This window comes from Saccostrea cucullata, unplaced genomic scaffold (assembly GCF_032062105.1).
Source record: "Saccostrea cucullata isolate Sc308-1 unplaced genomic scaffold, CSIRO_AGI_Scuc_v1 ctg13269, whole genome shotgun sequence".
NCBI classification, from domain to species: Eukaryota; Metazoa; Mollusca; class Bivalvia; order Ostreida; family Ostreidae; genus Saccostrea; species Saccostrea cuccullata.
In genome coordinates this window covers 1-16,835 of record NW_026920348.1, presented here as the reverse complement: position 1 = coordinate 16,835, position 16,835 = coordinate 1, and the positions used below count along the sequence as shown (strand labels likewise).

At 33.4% G+C, this 16,835-nt stretch overlaps 3 protein-coding genes across 3 annotated transcripts; 2 read left to right on the top strand and 1 right to left on the bottom strand.

The window, feature by feature from the left end:
- Positions 1 to 1,050: 1,050 nt before the first annotated feature.
- On the bottom strand, positions 1,051 to 3,814 carry LOC134247571 (general transcription factor IIH subunit 4-like; the record flags this gene model as incomplete). Its single annotated transcript, XM_062729912.1, has 7 exons — positions 3,645 to 3,814; positions 3,451 to 3,555; positions 2,164 to 2,295; positions 1,932 to 2,028; positions 1,656 to 1,750; positions 1,368 to 1,479; positions 1,051 to 1,119 (listed from the first exon to the last, which is right to left on the bottom strand). Coding segments are annotated over exons 1-7 (759 nt in total), but the record flags the coding sequence as incomplete, so codon positions are not given.
- Positions 3,815 to 4,103: 289 nt separating this feature from the next.
- On the top strand, positions 4,104 to 15,619 carry LOC134247561 (valine--tRNA ligase-like). Its single transcript, XM_062729905.1, has 19 exons — positions 4,104 to 4,247; positions 4,390 to 4,486; positions 4,869 to 5,088; positions 5,261 to 5,425; positions 5,705 to 5,786; positions 5,904 to 6,023; positions 7,345 to 7,453; positions 7,923 to 8,102; positions 10,218 to 10,446; positions 10,704 to 10,785; positions 11,171 to 11,247; positions 11,433 to 11,505; positions 11,727 to 11,832; positions 12,575 to 12,645; positions 12,966 to 13,091; positions 13,215 to 13,467; positions 13,914 to 14,191; positions 14,735 to 14,935; positions 15,368 to 15,619. Exons 1-19 carry the CDS (start codon positions 4,113 to 4,115, stop codon positions 15,617 to 15,619), a joined length of 2,856 nt encoding a protein of 951 aa, XP_062585889.1. The 5' UTR covers positions 4,104 to 4,112.
- A 472-nt stretch (positions 15,620 to 16,091) lies between these two features.
- Positions 16,092 to 16,643, top strand: LOC134247550 (uncharacterized). Its single transcript, XM_062729895.1, has one exon. The coding sequence runs from the start codon at positions 16,092 to 16,094 to the stop codon at positions 16,641 to 16,643; it is 552 nt and encodes a 183-aa protein (XP_062585879.1).
- The last annotated feature ends 192 nt before the right edge of the window (positions 16,644 to 16,835 follow it).

Here is a 16,835-nt window from a genome sequence, read left to right as displayed (position 1 = left end):
GACAAAGGTTTTCATTAATCTTAAAGTGACAGATAAAGAGAAGCCTACTAAATTTTCTGCAGCAGGCTAGATAATTAATCCCAAGGGATTAATAGTACCTCTCTCATCATTTTCTTCTAAAGTTACAATAAGGACTTTTTTCAGTATTAATGATAGAATGGAGTTTTTATACAACTACATTAAAAATTAAAAACATTCTTGAATTAATATATTTAAAAAAAAAAGGAAAAAAGTGAAAAAAAAAAAAGTACCCTGGTAAATCAAAAAATCTTCTTTAATCTATTTCTTTTTTTAGGATTCAATGAAATCATAACTATCAAACAAAAATAAATAATAAAAATTTATATTTAAATCCACATATCAGAGTATTTCATAGAATTCCAAATTGATTTAACTTCAAAACAAACTTCATTTGCAGACAGAGGTGGTAATTAATCTCAAAGTGACAGATAAAGATAATGCTCTGGAATTTCTTCAGGAGGAAAGCTAATTAATCTCATGGGACTCCAAGTAGCATTCAGTTTACTGAATGGGAACATCTTCAGCAGTTATCTCTCTTTGCCAATGCATTCTTATATAAAGTTAAGGAATCTACCCCACCACCCCAGCTCCAAACCAAGGGACATAGAGAACCAAACTTAGCATCAAAATATGTATTTTTGCCTACTGAACTACCGTACCAAATTTGATCTTAATTGGGCAACCATAAAAAAAGTTGCCCGTTCATTCTTATGCATAGTTTAGGAATCTACCCCACCACCCCAGCTCCAAACTAGAAGACATACAGAATCAAACTTAGCATCAAAATATGTCTTTCTGCCTATTAAACTACCATACCAAATTTAAACTTGATTGGGCAACCATAAAAAAAGTTATTAGAAAAAAACAGAAAATTTGTGGACGGAAGAGTGACAGACGGACAGACAGACAGACAGACAGACGGACGGACGGACGGACGGACAGACAGAGTGATTACTATAGGGCACCCGCAAATCCTTGCAGGGCCCTAATTACAAATTAGATTCCTGCAATATTACCAATAATGCTTACTTTTCCTAATGTTGAAAAACTAAGTTGAAATAGGAAGGATAAACAGTCTATAAGGTCCATACCACGACTCTGTCAAAAGAATATATACATGTACAATGTATCAGAAAAGTGGAACAAATTTTTCACCAAACTTGTTTATCATAACTTTAAAAATAGAGATTTCATGTACTTTCTGCAAAAGCAGTCATGAAAATGATGATTTCTGATATTTTTTCCTTTTTCAAGCTTCGTCAAAATTTCTAAAGATTCAAAATACCCCGGTAACACCTTATTTACTAAATGTAACAGTTGCAAGTTTGAGGTTAAAAAAAAGATACCTCAACAGTGTCCAAATACTGCAGCATGAAATACCAGACTTGTGATCCTGTATCCATCAACAGAAACTGAAAACCAGCCGGAGTAATGGACGGCAGAGGGTCCACACCATCCCTATTATCAAGTTTTATAAATGATTCCTTTTGATATTATCAACTAAGAAATGTTTAAAATGGATTATAACATTTTATTTTGTCTTCTTTTTGGTGATAGGAAGATTTTCATACGACACAAAATAATAACACATAGTAATGACTTTAAATGACAAACAATAGTGAATAGAATTTTACGTGGTCATGAGTCCAGCATGAAGGAGAACATCAATGATATCTCTACTGACTCCCTCTGTCCCCTCTGTGGACCCCACCATAAAATGGAGAACACACTGCAAAAAACAAAGGAATTGTAAACATTCTGATGGTAAAAAGTGTCAAAAAAGACCCAAAGAATCCTTATAGTTTGTCTAAATTTTGTCTCATCTTTGAATTCAGAAAGTTATTTAAAGCTATTTTGATGTAAAAAAAAAAAAAAAAAAAAAAAAAAAAAAAAGATGTTCAATTCAATACCTCCCATCTTTCCAGAGCATATTTATCTAAAAATGGAATGTCCTTGGCGTGTTTGTCTGGGGGTAGAGGTCCTCCAGAAATCTTGGAATCCAGTCCTCTGTAAGATACATAAAGTTCACTTTGTCAACAACTCATAAGAGTTTAAAGAAAATACTACCTAAGTGAATAATAATTAAGACAATTAAATCAATAATGAATAACTTGTGATCTGTTTAAATATTGTGAGTCTTACCCTCCAAGCAGGGCTACTTTCATATTGGAGCGAAATGTTTCGTTCAGAATCCAGCCCAGCAGACCCCCTTGCATTTGTTGTTCATGCCACACTCTCAGATCAGATAAAACTTTGGAAGCATATTTGTGTTCCCTAAAAAGTAGAACTTTAGTAATTTAACCATCAATTATATCATCACACATATTTTTTATTATTTATACAGACAATTTTGGCTTATTAAAGCCGTTTACATGTTGAAAATATCTATTTTTCTATTTTCATTTTCTTTCACCTGAATTATTTTTTTAACATAAAATTCTGATCGAAATTATGTAAACAGATTTGAAAAATTTAATTTATAATGAATCCAAAGATATATAATACATAGTATAAATGAAATATTTTTATCCTTATTAGTTCAGTTTTGAACTGCACTCCAATTCATCTAAAACGCTCTAAGGGGCAGACTGGCAAACACTCTAAGGATATGGCCAGTGCGTCAAATCGTGGCATTAAGGGGTAAAGAGTTAATCTTATTCATTTTCATAATTAACTTGGTGGGGACTTGATGAAGTATGCACTAAAAACACTTCTTTTTTACCAGTACATTTGTTTGTAAACATTTCTGTGATTAAAAACAATACCAGGCAACATATTAAGAGAAACCGAAACCAAACAATATCATTTGTTTTCTGTAAAAATGAAACATTCAGAAACTAATAAAACTCAGTACTGAATAAAAATATAAAAGAACATGATAGCACAATAACACATTTCTATAGTGATCATGGTGATAGTAGAATGATGTATTTGAAGCAGATTATTGCTTGAACTTTTCAGCAATGGAGGTTAAAAGAAATATATCAGTGCAACGAAACAAAATCAACAACTCCATTTTGGTTGGATTCATACCTTTTAAAGGTAAGAAATGAAAATTTTATAGTGATTAGGAGTTAAAAGAATGTCCAAAGTGAAAAGTTGAAAAAGACAGGGACTTCATTTCAACTTACTTTGATTGTATTAAGCGGCCAAAGTTTGGGAAGATTTATTAAATCACTGTGTGTGACACTGGTCTGATATTTGAAGAGACATTCAATCCCAAAATTTTGTCTCGACACATCTCACAGATAATTATTCAGTCTCACTGAGATTCAGATATGGCGAAAATGTTTTCCCAAGGAACATTGGGAACTTTGACAATTCACAAAAAGTCATCAGTGTAGTTGCTAAATAAGCTACTGGGTCAACATAACGATGGAGATTTAACTAACTAGTTCTTCACTCAAATGTACTGGTACACATACTTACTCATTATGTTCATTGGTAACCCATAAACCAACAGCAGACTGAGATACTGGTTGTTCAATGAAAAGCATTCGCATAACATAATGTTTGGATAGCTGAGGAAGTTGTCTGCAAAAATAAAATAATTAACAATAAAAGTATTATCATTATTACTAACTTACATTGTTTCTTGTTTCTCATGTTAAAATGTTATTTACCGAAATACCGCAAGACAGGTTGCCGGGTGATTGTACAATTTATCAAGGATACTGTGAGGGAGTGTTTTTAAATATCCATGCAAGTCTTTGCATTCTAACTTCCTAGCAGCTGCAACACTTGCCATGCCGAATACCCCAGGTATTGGCATAAACAGGTTAATGAGTTTTACAAGCAATTATCCTCGCCACTTTTCTCGCCATGCCGAAAGAGAAGCATCAATGTAAATTGCACGCTTAAATTCTAAATGTCAAAACCCATAAACGATAATGAAATTTTCTTATATGCATAGATATCTGAATGGTACATGATATTAATTTAAATTATATTAGATCTTTCAGTTTCATAAGAAACGTTTTATTTACTGTCAAATACATTCTGTTTAAATATAAGTATTTGTTCCGGAATAAATTAAAACTCCCAGACGATTCTATAGCTCTTTTACTTAGGAGGGTAAAAAGTTAGCCAATATGTCAGCGTCCTGGTGTTACATGAGAAAATTTTACCGAGACTTTTCAGTAAAATTGTACAAGCCTCTTTTCATTCGATCTTCGTTTTATGACACCCCAGTATGCAGATTTTGTACGACTCACAGTAAAAACAAGGTACGTTAAAAAGACTGTCATTGCAGAAGGAAGCATTTACATTTTACCCAAGAATATTCCTTGATGCAGTATACTGATATAGTAAATTATGAAAAGACTTTTCCAGATTGTTCGAAGCTTTTTATTTTTATTTTAATTGCAGAACAATACAGAGAGGAAAAGGACCAAAACACAAAGAGGACCAGTTACTTATGAATCAGAAACATATGATGTGCCAACAGAACCTGGAGCCAAGAAGGGTAGGTTTCTGTGGCACTTTTCTTTCACTGCTTACATTGCTTAACTTGTAATAGTCATAAAAAGTTCACTTACATGAAATTGAACTAGTTTTATATTTGAACTTCTGAATGTTTGTCTTAACAGAATTACCTTTTGAATGGATAATTCTTATTATGTGCTTCAATATATGCTAGACAAGTTAGCATATTAAAAATTATGTATACGTGTATAATAATTAATTGTAAAATCATGGACAGAGACCATATCCATAGGTATTTATCCTATGATACCAGAATTATGTTAAATTATGCTGGTATCACAGGAATAAGGTCTTAATGAAATTACATGGTCATACTGCTAAATGTGAGGAATACCCTCTGAATTAGAGCTTTTTCTTGGTAGATGTCACCTGTCCCTTACCTAGAAGTTACAGTCCTGAGTTTGTGGAGGCAGCCTGGTATGATTGGTGGGTGGCCCAGGGATATTTTACACCAGAATACGGGAGTGAAGGAGGAACTTCAAGAGAGAAATTTGTTATGTGTCTCCCTCCCCCAAATGTCACAGGAACCTTACATCTTGGACATGCAATCACAAATACTATCCAAGATGCCCTTGTTAGATGGTAATTTTATATAGTCTGGGGAGCATTTCTGGAAATATGATTGAAAGAGAAGTTTCTTATTGTATCCCTCAATTTACTTTTATTCTTACTCACTTCTGTTTCCACACACATGCAAATTTTTTTAAAGTTTTTTTTTCCTATTATGTGAATTTAACCTGCATGTATGTTTCAGGCATAGAATGAGAGGTTATGAGACTCTATGGATCCCGGGATGTGATCACGCTGGAATTGCCACCCAGGTGGTGGTAGAGAAGAGACTGTGGAAGGACAGAAGGATGACAAGACATGACATTGGTCGGGACGCTTTTGTCCAGGAGGTGTGGAACTGGAAGCAAAGGTGTGTATCTCTATCAGAAAATCATGTTGCTTTTGGGGTCAATCTACAAATATAAATTTTCTTAAACACATAATGGCAAGTTAACAGTCTTTATGTGACAATAAAGTCATCATTATACATATATGTATTTATATTTTGAATTCACTGTATTCAGAAAACTATTGGACTGATTTTAAACTCTAATGGTGACTGGGTAGTTAACTTTACAATTTGTAATATATAATGTCTATCCTTAATTTTTCAATCCATAAAGCCTTGTTAGTTTTGCATTATTCATAGCAAGGGAGAAACTATATATGATCAAATGAAGAAACTGGGATCTTCCTTGGATTGGAGCAGAGCTTGTTTCACTCTTGACAAGGTATTTTTTTTAAAAGGAATTCATTGAACTTAAATATTACAATGAGCATTTTCAACTGAAAATGAATCAATATACTTACAGTAAATTATAATTGTCATTAACTGATATATTCCCAAGGAATTGTCTGAGGCTGTAACTGAAGCCTTTGTCAGGCTGTATGATGAGGGTCTGATCTACAGGAAAAACAGAATGGTCAACTGGTCATGTCAACTACAGTCTGTGATATCAGATATCGAGGTAAGTCAACTATAGTCTGTGTTATCAGATATCGAGGTAAGTCAACTACAGTCTGTGATATCAGATATTGAGGTAAGTCAACTACAGTCTGTGATATCAAATATCGAGGTTAGTCAACTACAGTCTGTGATATCAGATATAGAGGTAAGTCAACTACAGTCTGTTATATCAGATATTGAGTTAAGTCAAACATGACCTGTGCTATCAGATATTGAAGTAAGTCAACTACAGTCTGTGATATCAAATATAGAGGTATGTCAACTACAATCTGTGATATCAGATATAGAGGTAAGTCAACTACTATCTGTGATATCAGATATAGAGGTATGTCAACTACAATCTGTGATATCAGATATAGGGGTATGTCAACTACAGTCTGTGATATCAGATATAGAGGTATGTCAACTACAGTCTGTGATATCAGATATAGAGGTATGTCAACTACAATCTGTGATATCAGATATTAGGGTAAGTCAACTACAGTCTGTGATATCAGATATAGGGGTATGTCAACTACAGTCTGTGATATCAGATATAGAGGTATGTCAACTACAATCTGTGATATCAGATATTAGGGTAAGTCAACTACAGTCTGTGATATCAGATATAGGGTATGTCAACTACAGTCTGTGTTATCAGATATCGAGGTAAGTCAACTACATACTGTGATATCAGATATAGAGGTATGTCAACTACAGTCTGTGATATCAGATATTAGGGTAAGTCAACTACAATCTGTGATATCAGATATTAGGGTAAGTCAACTACAGTCTGTGATATCAGATATAGGGTATGTCAACTACAGTCTGTGTTATCAGATATCGAGGTAAGTCAACTACATACTGTGATATCAGATATAGAGGTATGTCAACTACAGTCTGTGATATCAGATATTAGGGTAAGTCAACTACATACTGTGATATCAGATATTGAGGTATGTCAACTACAGTCTGTGATATCAGATATAGGGGTATGTCAACTACAGTCTGTGATATCAGATATAGAGGTAAGTCAACTACAATCTGTGATATCAGATATAGAATTAAGTCAAGTTCAATATGTGATATCAGATATTAGGGTAAGTCATCTTAAGTCCTTGATATAGGATATTGAGGTAAGTCATCTTAAGTCTATCAGATATTGAGATAATTTATTTACAGACAATGATATCACATTTTTGCAAAAATATTACAGATATCAGTTTATCAATGAATAAGACATTTTGCTTGTTTGATTTCAAATATCAAGAACATATCTATCTGCATAGTTGTTGAAAGTTACAGAAGATCTGTACAAAAGATTTGATTTAATTTTTTGATAGGTTGAAAACATATCCCTCACAAAGCGAGAACATCTAAACATTCCTGGATATCAAGATAAAGTGGAATTTGGTACTTTGACCTCATTTGCATATCCTTTGGTGGGAAAAGGTAGATTTTTGATATACATGTACCCAGTACTTTCATGAATATGTACACTTTTTTTCTTTTTCAAAAATAGTTTGTTATTTTTCAACCCCACAACCTCCTATTTTATGAGAAAAAAACAACATGTATTTGAGAAAATGCAGATAAGAACAAAATTATGCTGGAAAGCAAGATTTCCAAAGAGTAAACATTTTGAAATACATTTAAAAGAGGACAACTTTGCTTGTTCATTTTAAAATGAAAAGGTATTTATTTTGCTTTCCCACTTTTGATTTGATGAACATATTAAAATTTTTATTACCGGTATTTCTCTTGAATTTGAAATTCTACAAAGTACAAATGGCAGGACTTTCAGCTACCAGTGCATGTGCACTTTAAGGGAAATTCAACCAAAAAATCACAAGACTTTACTAAAATTATAGTAAAATATACTGCTTGTACCATTAAAAATTCTCCAAGATTTTTTTATCAGATGAAGAAATTGTTGTGTCAACTACTCGACCAGAGACAATGCTGGGAGACACAGCTGTTGCTGTACACCCCCTCGATTCTCGGTATCAGCATTTACATGGCTGTTCTGTACAACACCCCATTGATGAAAGGCAGCTTCCAATTGTTTGTGATGATTTTGTTGACATGGAATTCGGAACAGGTAAAGAAGAAGTCTCAATAAGCCATTATCTGTGGTCCCCAGTTACTCGTCAAATTTTAAACTTTCATTAAAAAGCTTAAAAAGTAAATTACATTGTTCTCTTTTGTCTGTAGAATATGCTCCAGCGTTTAAAAATTTCAAATAATTGCAAGAAAGAACACGCGAAGCTGTGTTTTGAAGGTGGGGTCCTTTGATTATCATGAATATCAAAAGAAATTTGTGACAGGTACCCACTTCAGAGCTTTCGTAAACATCGAGCGCAGATTTGTTCAAAGTCGACATCAAAATATAATGTGTATATTATATTTATACAGATTGTGTGAAAATATCTTTGTTGAACAACATTGCGCTCTATGTCTTCTACTTAAAAGTATCATGATTTTGAATCTGTTCGGTGAGTACATTTACATAGGATTAACCTCTTGTTGACCTGCTAAGAATAGATAATATGTCACGTGATTCCATTCCGCCACAGGTGAGTACCTTTAGAAAGCGTGTTTTCTTTAGGAAGCAACACATGTAGCTCGTATTTGAAAAGTGCAGACACCAGCTTTCATTTTTTAAAATAAAAAAAGGCTCTCTATAGACTTCGATGAATATCACTTATGTTAAACTCTGACGATTTTCTGGGACATTTTTTTTTATTCTCATGCACGTAATCGCAATATTCCTGTTCTTTGCGAAAATTGGCACACGGTAGATGTATATAAATACACATTTAATCAATTTCTTGCGAAAAAGAAACAAAATATTATAAGCAGAAAATACCAAAGACGTAATAATTTCTTCACATTTAATCAGTCTAAACAAATGCACTCGCATACTGACCACTTCAATATTCAAAGCAGCTTTATACTCTTGTCACGTTTTCGGATGCTAGCTGCATGCATATAAAATTTATGTATAAACTCGGAAAAACTTAGAATGTATTTATAATCGATAGGTGAATCGGAATATTCATTGCAGAATTTACAGCAAAGTTAAGAGATATATATATATACATTTCAGGCAGGGAGTATCTGGGGGAGGGTGACCCATTCTTTTTAGGGATAAATCTTGAGTTCTTCACCCCCACAAAAAAAAAAAAAACTTTCATACACCTTTACGCTGCTACAATATGAATAAACACACATTAATGTTAAAATTTATTTTTTTTTAAACAAAAAATGAGTATTTTTTTTATAACTCCTAATTCTACATTAATCGTTTTTAAGTTTGGAGAAGGATTTCCTCGATCTTTTTCTTTTGCTTGATCAAATTCATGTTTCTTGTTTTCTTTTTCTCAGCCTCCCCCTTTACAAAGGAATGGTAGTGTGTGTTTGTGTGTATTTACCATTAATTATTATGCAATCGCTTGTGCTTTCCAAATAATCATATAAAAGAAAATTATTGTAGTGGGTAAAATATCTTGACATTTTATTCAACTATGATAAAATTAAAAAAAAACTATTGCGATTAAGGGGATTTTCAAAACCCCGACAAAAATACCACAAGAACTAAAACAGACTCCTACCCACCCCAAGTTAAGAAGAATACGAATGATGCAAAATAAAATTCAAACGTATTGAAGATTATTATTACCCATCGTATATTGTTTATTATTTCTTATCTCACGCTACAATTCATCGGTTTCTTCCTTTATATAATACCTAATTTAAATGTCTCCGCCCATTTGTATGTAACAGAGGAACCGTACTCTGTTCGAAAGAAAATGTTCCGGAATTTGTGCGTTCAGTAGGTGTTGGAAATCGGCTTGTATTTCTTGATATTCCAAGTTATTAATAATGATTGTACAAAATGTTAATTAGAAATACTTTGTTATACACTATGAAACTAAAAATAATGCTGTATCCTCATGTATATTCTGTAAAATAAGGGCAAAAAAGGGACCACGCTACTATACTTAAGTGGAAAACTCCTTTATTCAAGAAAGCACTAAAAGAGAAATCTTGATTTTAATCACTTAAAGCAATACAAGACCAGTTTGTATGATATTTCTTGATACTGTATTTCATTATCTGTATGAATTTAATGTTTTTATGAAGTAAGAAAAATGCACTGTGACTGTTGCATTAAATTGGTCTTTAATAGAAATAATTTTTCAACTTTGGTAAGGTGCTGTGAAAATCACTCCTGCCCATGATAAAAATGACCACGAGATTGGACAGCGACATGGACTACCCTCTATATCGGTCATCAGTAGGTCTGGTGTCATGGAGAATGTAGGGGACACGTACGCTGGGGTAAAAAGATTTGATGCCAGAAAGTTAGTGGTGGAAGATCTAAAGAGACTGAATTTATACCGAGGCACAAAGAGTCATGCCATGACAATACCTATATGTAGGTAAGTACAGGGGCTTATTACATAGTGACTATAAATATGAATTGAAGTAAAAAAGTATGATCCCAAAGCATGAATTTGTATATATCAAAATCACATACATATGTATGCTTGAGGACAATTTTGGGTATAGGTTTTCATTAAATCAATATTTATTAATTTTTGCAGTGGTTACTGAAGTATCATTTTGCATTTGCTATTTGATTTATAAAGATTTGCATCTTGTTTGAAATTTATGTTTAATTTCTTGGCACATTTAGTCGCACTAAGGATGTGATAGAACCATTGGCCATGGAACAGTGGTTTGTCAACATGGAGGAAATGTCTGCCATGGCTATCAATGTAAGTTTCTGAAACAGATTTTATGTAGCTATCAATGCAATGTAAATGTCTGGTATATATTTCATATGGCATCAATGTAAGTATCCAGTACCATAGATTACACATAACTATCAATGTAAATGTCTAGTACATTTTCACAAGCCTGTCAATATAAACATCTCATATATTTCACATGGTATCCATGTAAATGTCTAGAGTAGTACAGATTTCACATGGCATTAGTTTAAGTATCTGGAACAGTCAATGCAATGTACATATCTGTTACAGTTTTCACAGCGGTATCAAATGAATATAAAAGTATCTGCTACAATTTTCTGGTTTGTTTTAACTTATATGTACATCAGTATTTTGATTTTGTTGAAATTCATTTATATTTTTATTGCAGGCAGTGAAATCTAAGAAGCTCAGTTTTGTACCAGAATATCATGAAAAAGTTTGGTTTAATTGGCTCAAGGATTCACAGTAAGTGGTTTTAGGTTGACTGTGAAACTCAGTCAGTATTTAAAAAAAAAACACTTTGAAGTTTTTGTTAAATTTGACAGCAAAATTAATTATGGCTGAAAAATATTTGTAGCACAAAATAAGATTTGTAGACCCATTTCACTGTACAAAGGTGAATGTGAATAACCAGAGACCTTTAATCGTAGGGAGTGGTGTATTTCTAGACAGCTATGGTGGGGACACAGAATACCAGCCTATCAAGCTTACAATAAAAATGAGGTTAGAAATCAATCCTGGCTACATATATTTAACTTTCTGTGTAGCTCAACTTTTCTTTTGAAAAAAAAAATTACTTGAAAAATTGCATAGGAATTCTTTGATATTTTGTAACTTAATGGTAAAGGAAAAATATACAAAGCACACTTTTGAAAATAATTACTTACATGCAAGTCATTAAATATATATAAATAATGAACAGGTGTCATGTTTAAACACTTTAGGGTTGTAAAAAGACCATATGGGTGGTAGCTAAGACACCTCAAGAGGCATTGACAAAAGCAGCTCAAACACTGAACTCTAAAGAAGAGGATATTGTGATAAATCAAGGTACATGACATTTAAAAAATTCCCTTTCCCTGCAAGTATAGCAAAAGTTTGTCCCACGCAAAACAATCTGAGTTACTAGTAATTACTAGTATAGTATCATGTGTGATTTCCTTGTGATGTTTATACAGGTGTCTCATTATATCGCGGTACCTAAATCTTTTGCATAACAAAGTGTAATTTGATTTTTTAAATTTAACTTTCATCAAATGATATTAATAAAGCAAACTATGGCCTAACCTTTTAGTATCAAATTATTTCCCAAGCTTGCATTGTCTAAGTCGTACTCTATTTTTAAAACAGGAAGTCTCATTTACCTCCTAAATTGGAGAGTCTCATAGTATCGTGGTATGGGAAAACATGGAAACTTGAGGTTGACATGGACTTCAATTCTTATTTTTTATTTTACCATGTAATTTTACATAAGAAAATAAACAATTATATGAACTAAAGACTTTCAAAACATGAACTTTATATGGATTTTACTAGATTATAAACTCAGTGGGCTAAAAATAATAAAAATGGAGATCGATTTCTGTAAAATTAAGTTTTATTTGAATTTTTTTTTATACTTTTCCATACTTTTTAATCATCACAAAAATTTACATTCAGATGACAGACTGATATTTTTTTCAACAAAAAGCATATGAGCTATGTATCTGATTTTTTGGAATATACCGCGATACAATGAAACCCACGATATAATGAGAATCGAGTATACATGTACAAAACAATTTTTCATCAGATGAAGATGTCTTGGATACATGGTTTTCCTCTGCCTTATTTCCATTCTCACCCCTCGGATGGCCAAATCAGGTCTGCTTTGTTATTTGAAGTTAAATATTTTAAAAGAAAGCTGACATTATTTTTTCATAACCTGAAACTTTACCATATAGAAAGAGTTGTCTGTGTAAGTTTCACTGACGCATGTATATTACATATTAATGTACTACATGTACATGTATGTAAATGCATTTATTCATGGTTTTATGGAATGTTACATATGTTTAAACTCTTTCTTGAATTAATTTAATGTAAACTGGAAGTAAATTCTACCCTATATAAAGCATAACTGAAATAAATTTGACAATACACTAGGTTTAAAGAAGATACATGTATATTTCTTTTATTGATAGACAAAGGATTTGGAAAAATACTATCCCATAAGCCTCATGGAAACAGGAAGTGACATTCTGTTTTTCTGGGTTGCCAGAATGGTGATGCTTGGGCTGAAATTGACCAATCAGCTGCCATTTCCAAAGGTTTACATATAAATATATCACTTCATTATAAAAAATTGTTTTATTCGTAGAGTGTGTTGACATTATTTATCACTGAAATGTATAAATGTAAGCTGTATCTAAAGAAACTTTCCCTATTTACAGATATTACTCCATGGATTGCTGAGAGATGCTCATGGCCGGAAAATGAGTAAATCTTTGGGCAATGTCATAGATCCAATAGATGTTATTTCTGGTATCACACTTGAGGAGTTACACAAGAAGGTAGAAGATGGTAACTTATCCCCCCAAGAGATGCAGACAGCCAAAGAGGGTCAGAGAAAAGACTTCCCCAACGGAATCCCAGCTTGTGGGACAGATGCTCTCAGATATATGCTGTGTTCCTATGATTTCAAAGGTCTGTCTTTAATATCAAGACATTAGATATGTTTGTGCCTTTAAAACTAGTGCATCAAAACCAAACATGCAGATAGAGTACATGCATGGATACTTACTGTAGATGTACTATTATCCACGGGGTCAAATTCCGCGGAATCTCTATTTCTCTTTAGTCTGCGGGTAGAAAATTACGCGGATTTCTTGAACTCTCACTATATTCCTTTCACGTATTTTGAGTACAATGGGACAAATATCCGCGGAGAAATTGTGATTGCGTACATAGCGTAAATTAATACATACCACGAGGAAAAAAAGTACTTATACAGTTTTATAAATCATGCCCTGGATGCTGATAGTTAAATTTTAATGCTTGATTGAATTTGAGAAAGTAAAGTTACAATATTAATTTCATTTACATCATTCTAAAGTAATACAGTAACTTTGTTAGTAATTCTGTAATTACAGATGATGAGATCCCCATGAATGTTGAACATGTCCAGGCCAGAACACGCTTCTGTAACAAAATCTGGAACAGCTTTAAATTTGTCACCAGCCACGCAGACACTGCCGTACAATATAACACGCCTGTAGGACAGTCAGGTGATCTAATGGACCAATGGATACTGAGCCGTCTCTCTAACATGGTGGAAATCTGTCACGAAGGATTTCAGTCCTATGATTTACAGTTCTGTACCAAGGCCTTACAGAATTTCTGGATATCTGACTTCTGTGATGTGTATTTGGTATGTAGGGTGTTTTAGTGTTGGTTTTACTGGTATCCAAATGGATTATATTTTACAGATTAGCTATGTTTGAAATTTATAAGCTTTTTACAAGACCCCAGTATTAGCCATATTTTAAGTTGACATGGAACTCATTGGTTGTAAAAAGACACAGGGTCTTTGGCATGGTTCTGACATGTGGTGTTCTTAGCTTAATTTTACAAAAATACATATATGATCAAAATATGGGACACTCTCTTTTGGTCTTACTAAATAATTGGCAAGTCCTGCAAAAAGTTCATTATTTCTTGATAAAATAAAGCAGTCAGCTATTTAATTCAGGCTCATTTCTTTCTCCTTTCATGAAAAATGAAAAATATACCCCCACCCCCCCCAAAAACAACTTACTATTAAATGAAGGCATACTGTCTTTATGAATGCTATGCCCCCTTTAGCCAGAATTTTAATGTGTTTGAAGCAGTTTCATTATGCTTTTTTTTTTGCATTTCTGTGTAATATATGAATGCATATCACAGGAAATTTAAAACTAAATTTTACTTTAAGGAATATTCAAAGTCTATTTTGAATGGTGAGGATGCTGATAGGAAGGAAGCCACTAAGCAGATCCTGTGTCTGTGTGTAGATGTGTTTTTACGAGGTCTAAGTCCCTTCATGCCGTACTTATCTGAGGAGCTCTACCAGAGACTGCCCATTGTAGACAAGGCGGTCAGTGTGTGTGTGGCCAAGTACCCAGACCCTGCTGATGTAAGATCTAGTTAGAAAATATACTCTGTAATTTAATTGTATAATCAGAAAATACACTTGAAATTGTCTAGTTTGACACCTAAACACTCTGTTTCAATGTGAATTCTGATGTTGATTTCAATTCCAATTTCACTATTTTCCTTACATTATCACTACCACACCCTGTCTATTTTGAAACAAAATTTGTTTCCCAGTGCATGTTGGATTAGACAGGTTTTAATGAATATTATTGAACCTTTTATCTTCATACTTAATATTTAACTGAAAAACTTCCTCTCATTTTCAGCCATCTAGAATTATTTGTAATATTATTTCAAACATATCATTGAGCATTTACCGGGTATTTCAAATTAAATGGATTGGTTTTCCACCAATTGTCTAGAATAAAATTAAATGATTCCACAAGTTTTGACTTGTCTATATTGTGTTTAGGTTCCATACCGAGACAGAGAGTTGGAGGGTCAGGTAGAGAGAGTCAGGGCTATAGCTACACACGTCCTCTCTGTAGCCACCAGATACAGCATCAAAAGCAAGCAGCTCAAAGGTCAGGGTTTGTGTCCTGCTGGTCTGTTTCAAGGTCATCTACTGGACATAAGAACTACTGTGGTTTCATCAATATTCGTTGAGCACCAATTTTCGAGGAATTCATTGTTAAGCAGATCCACAAAATTTAATGTTCATTGAATTGAGAAATGTGTTATTCATTTGTATAGACAATGCTTTCGTCCTTGAAATTACGTATCCTCAAAAATGTCTGTTTTACAAAATCCACGAAAATTGAATGCAAAGAAAATTGATGAAACCACAGTAAACTAAACCTTCCAAAACATAAATTTTAAATTGTAGTTTTTTTGTGATATAATTTATCCCTTTTTCTTTCTTTTAAATGTAACCCCCCCTCCCCTTTCCCAAATAGCTGCAGAACTGAATTAAGCTCTCTAGTTGATAAAATTTGAACAGACAGTTTTTACGTCACGTGACCTATGGCTAGGGTGGTCACGGTGTAAATTGAGGAGAGGATTAAGTCGATCTGGGATTTAATGGTTTAGTCGTTGCTCCCAAAACTTTGCAGAGGTGTTTCTATATAGTTGGAGTGTCTTTAGTGAATATTTAGAAAAAATTGGTGAGTGTTTAGAAGTTTGTAACTTCAAAAATTATGGCCTCTCAAAATAGCAAGGATGAGAACAATTCACAGTGTAACCCAGCCTTGTCGTCGGGAGTCACTGGAGCGTCACCGCAGATGTCCGCTATTCATGATTGCTTGCGGTCAATTACCGGTAAACTGGACAATATCAATGTTCTACAGCAATCAGTAAATAATATGAATCGGGATCTATGGGATGAGGATGGGTTAGATGAGCGCATCAAATACATCGGTCAACAACATGAAGATAATGTTGGAGAAATTGAGATGCTGAAATTAGAAAACAATTATTTGCGAAAAGAACTCCAAGTTTTAAAGTCAATCGTCGTTAACTTAGATAGAAGGGTCAGTCAGCAAGAGAATGAAATAGTAGACCTCAGAGGAAGATCGATGAGGGACAATATTCTTGTACATAACTTAGCTGAAGATGACCAGGAAAATCTGAACACTAGAGTTAGCGAGTTGATCAAGGAGCATTTGAATTTGGAAGTTGGTTTCATCAGGATACAGTCATACACCGAAACGGTCAGAAATTCCCTGGCAACCCGAAACCAAGGACAATAACAGGGAAATTACAGAACTACAATGATAAAGAACTCATCTTCCAAGCTATTCGTCAAAAGAAGGAAAATGGCACCGCTAAGGACATGCCCTTCTATATCACTCCACAGACGCCTCTGCAAATAAATGAAGGTAAAAAGAAACTGCAGGAGATGAACAATAAATATCGAGAAGAAAACGTCAAAACAAAGATAG

Excerpts from the sequence above, each read along its gene's own strand:
- LOC134247550 (XM_062729895.1), top strand. The coding sequence starts at position 16,092 with ATGGCCTCTCAAAATAGCAAGGATGAGAACAATTCACAGTGTAACCCA.
- LOC134247561 (XM_062729905.1), top strand. The coding sequence starts at position 4,113 with ATGTCAGCGTCCTGGTGTTACATGAGAAAATTTTACCGAGACTTTTCA. Across the intron at positions 10,786-11,170 it reads TGTCTGCCATGGCTATCAAT|GCAGTGAAATCTAAGAAGCT; the intron begins GTAAGTTTCTGA and ends TTTTTATTGCAG. Across the intron at positions 11,506-11,726 it reads AAGCTTACAATAAAAATGAG|GGTTGTAAAAAGACCATATG; the intron begins GTTAGAAATCAA and ends TAAACACTTTAG.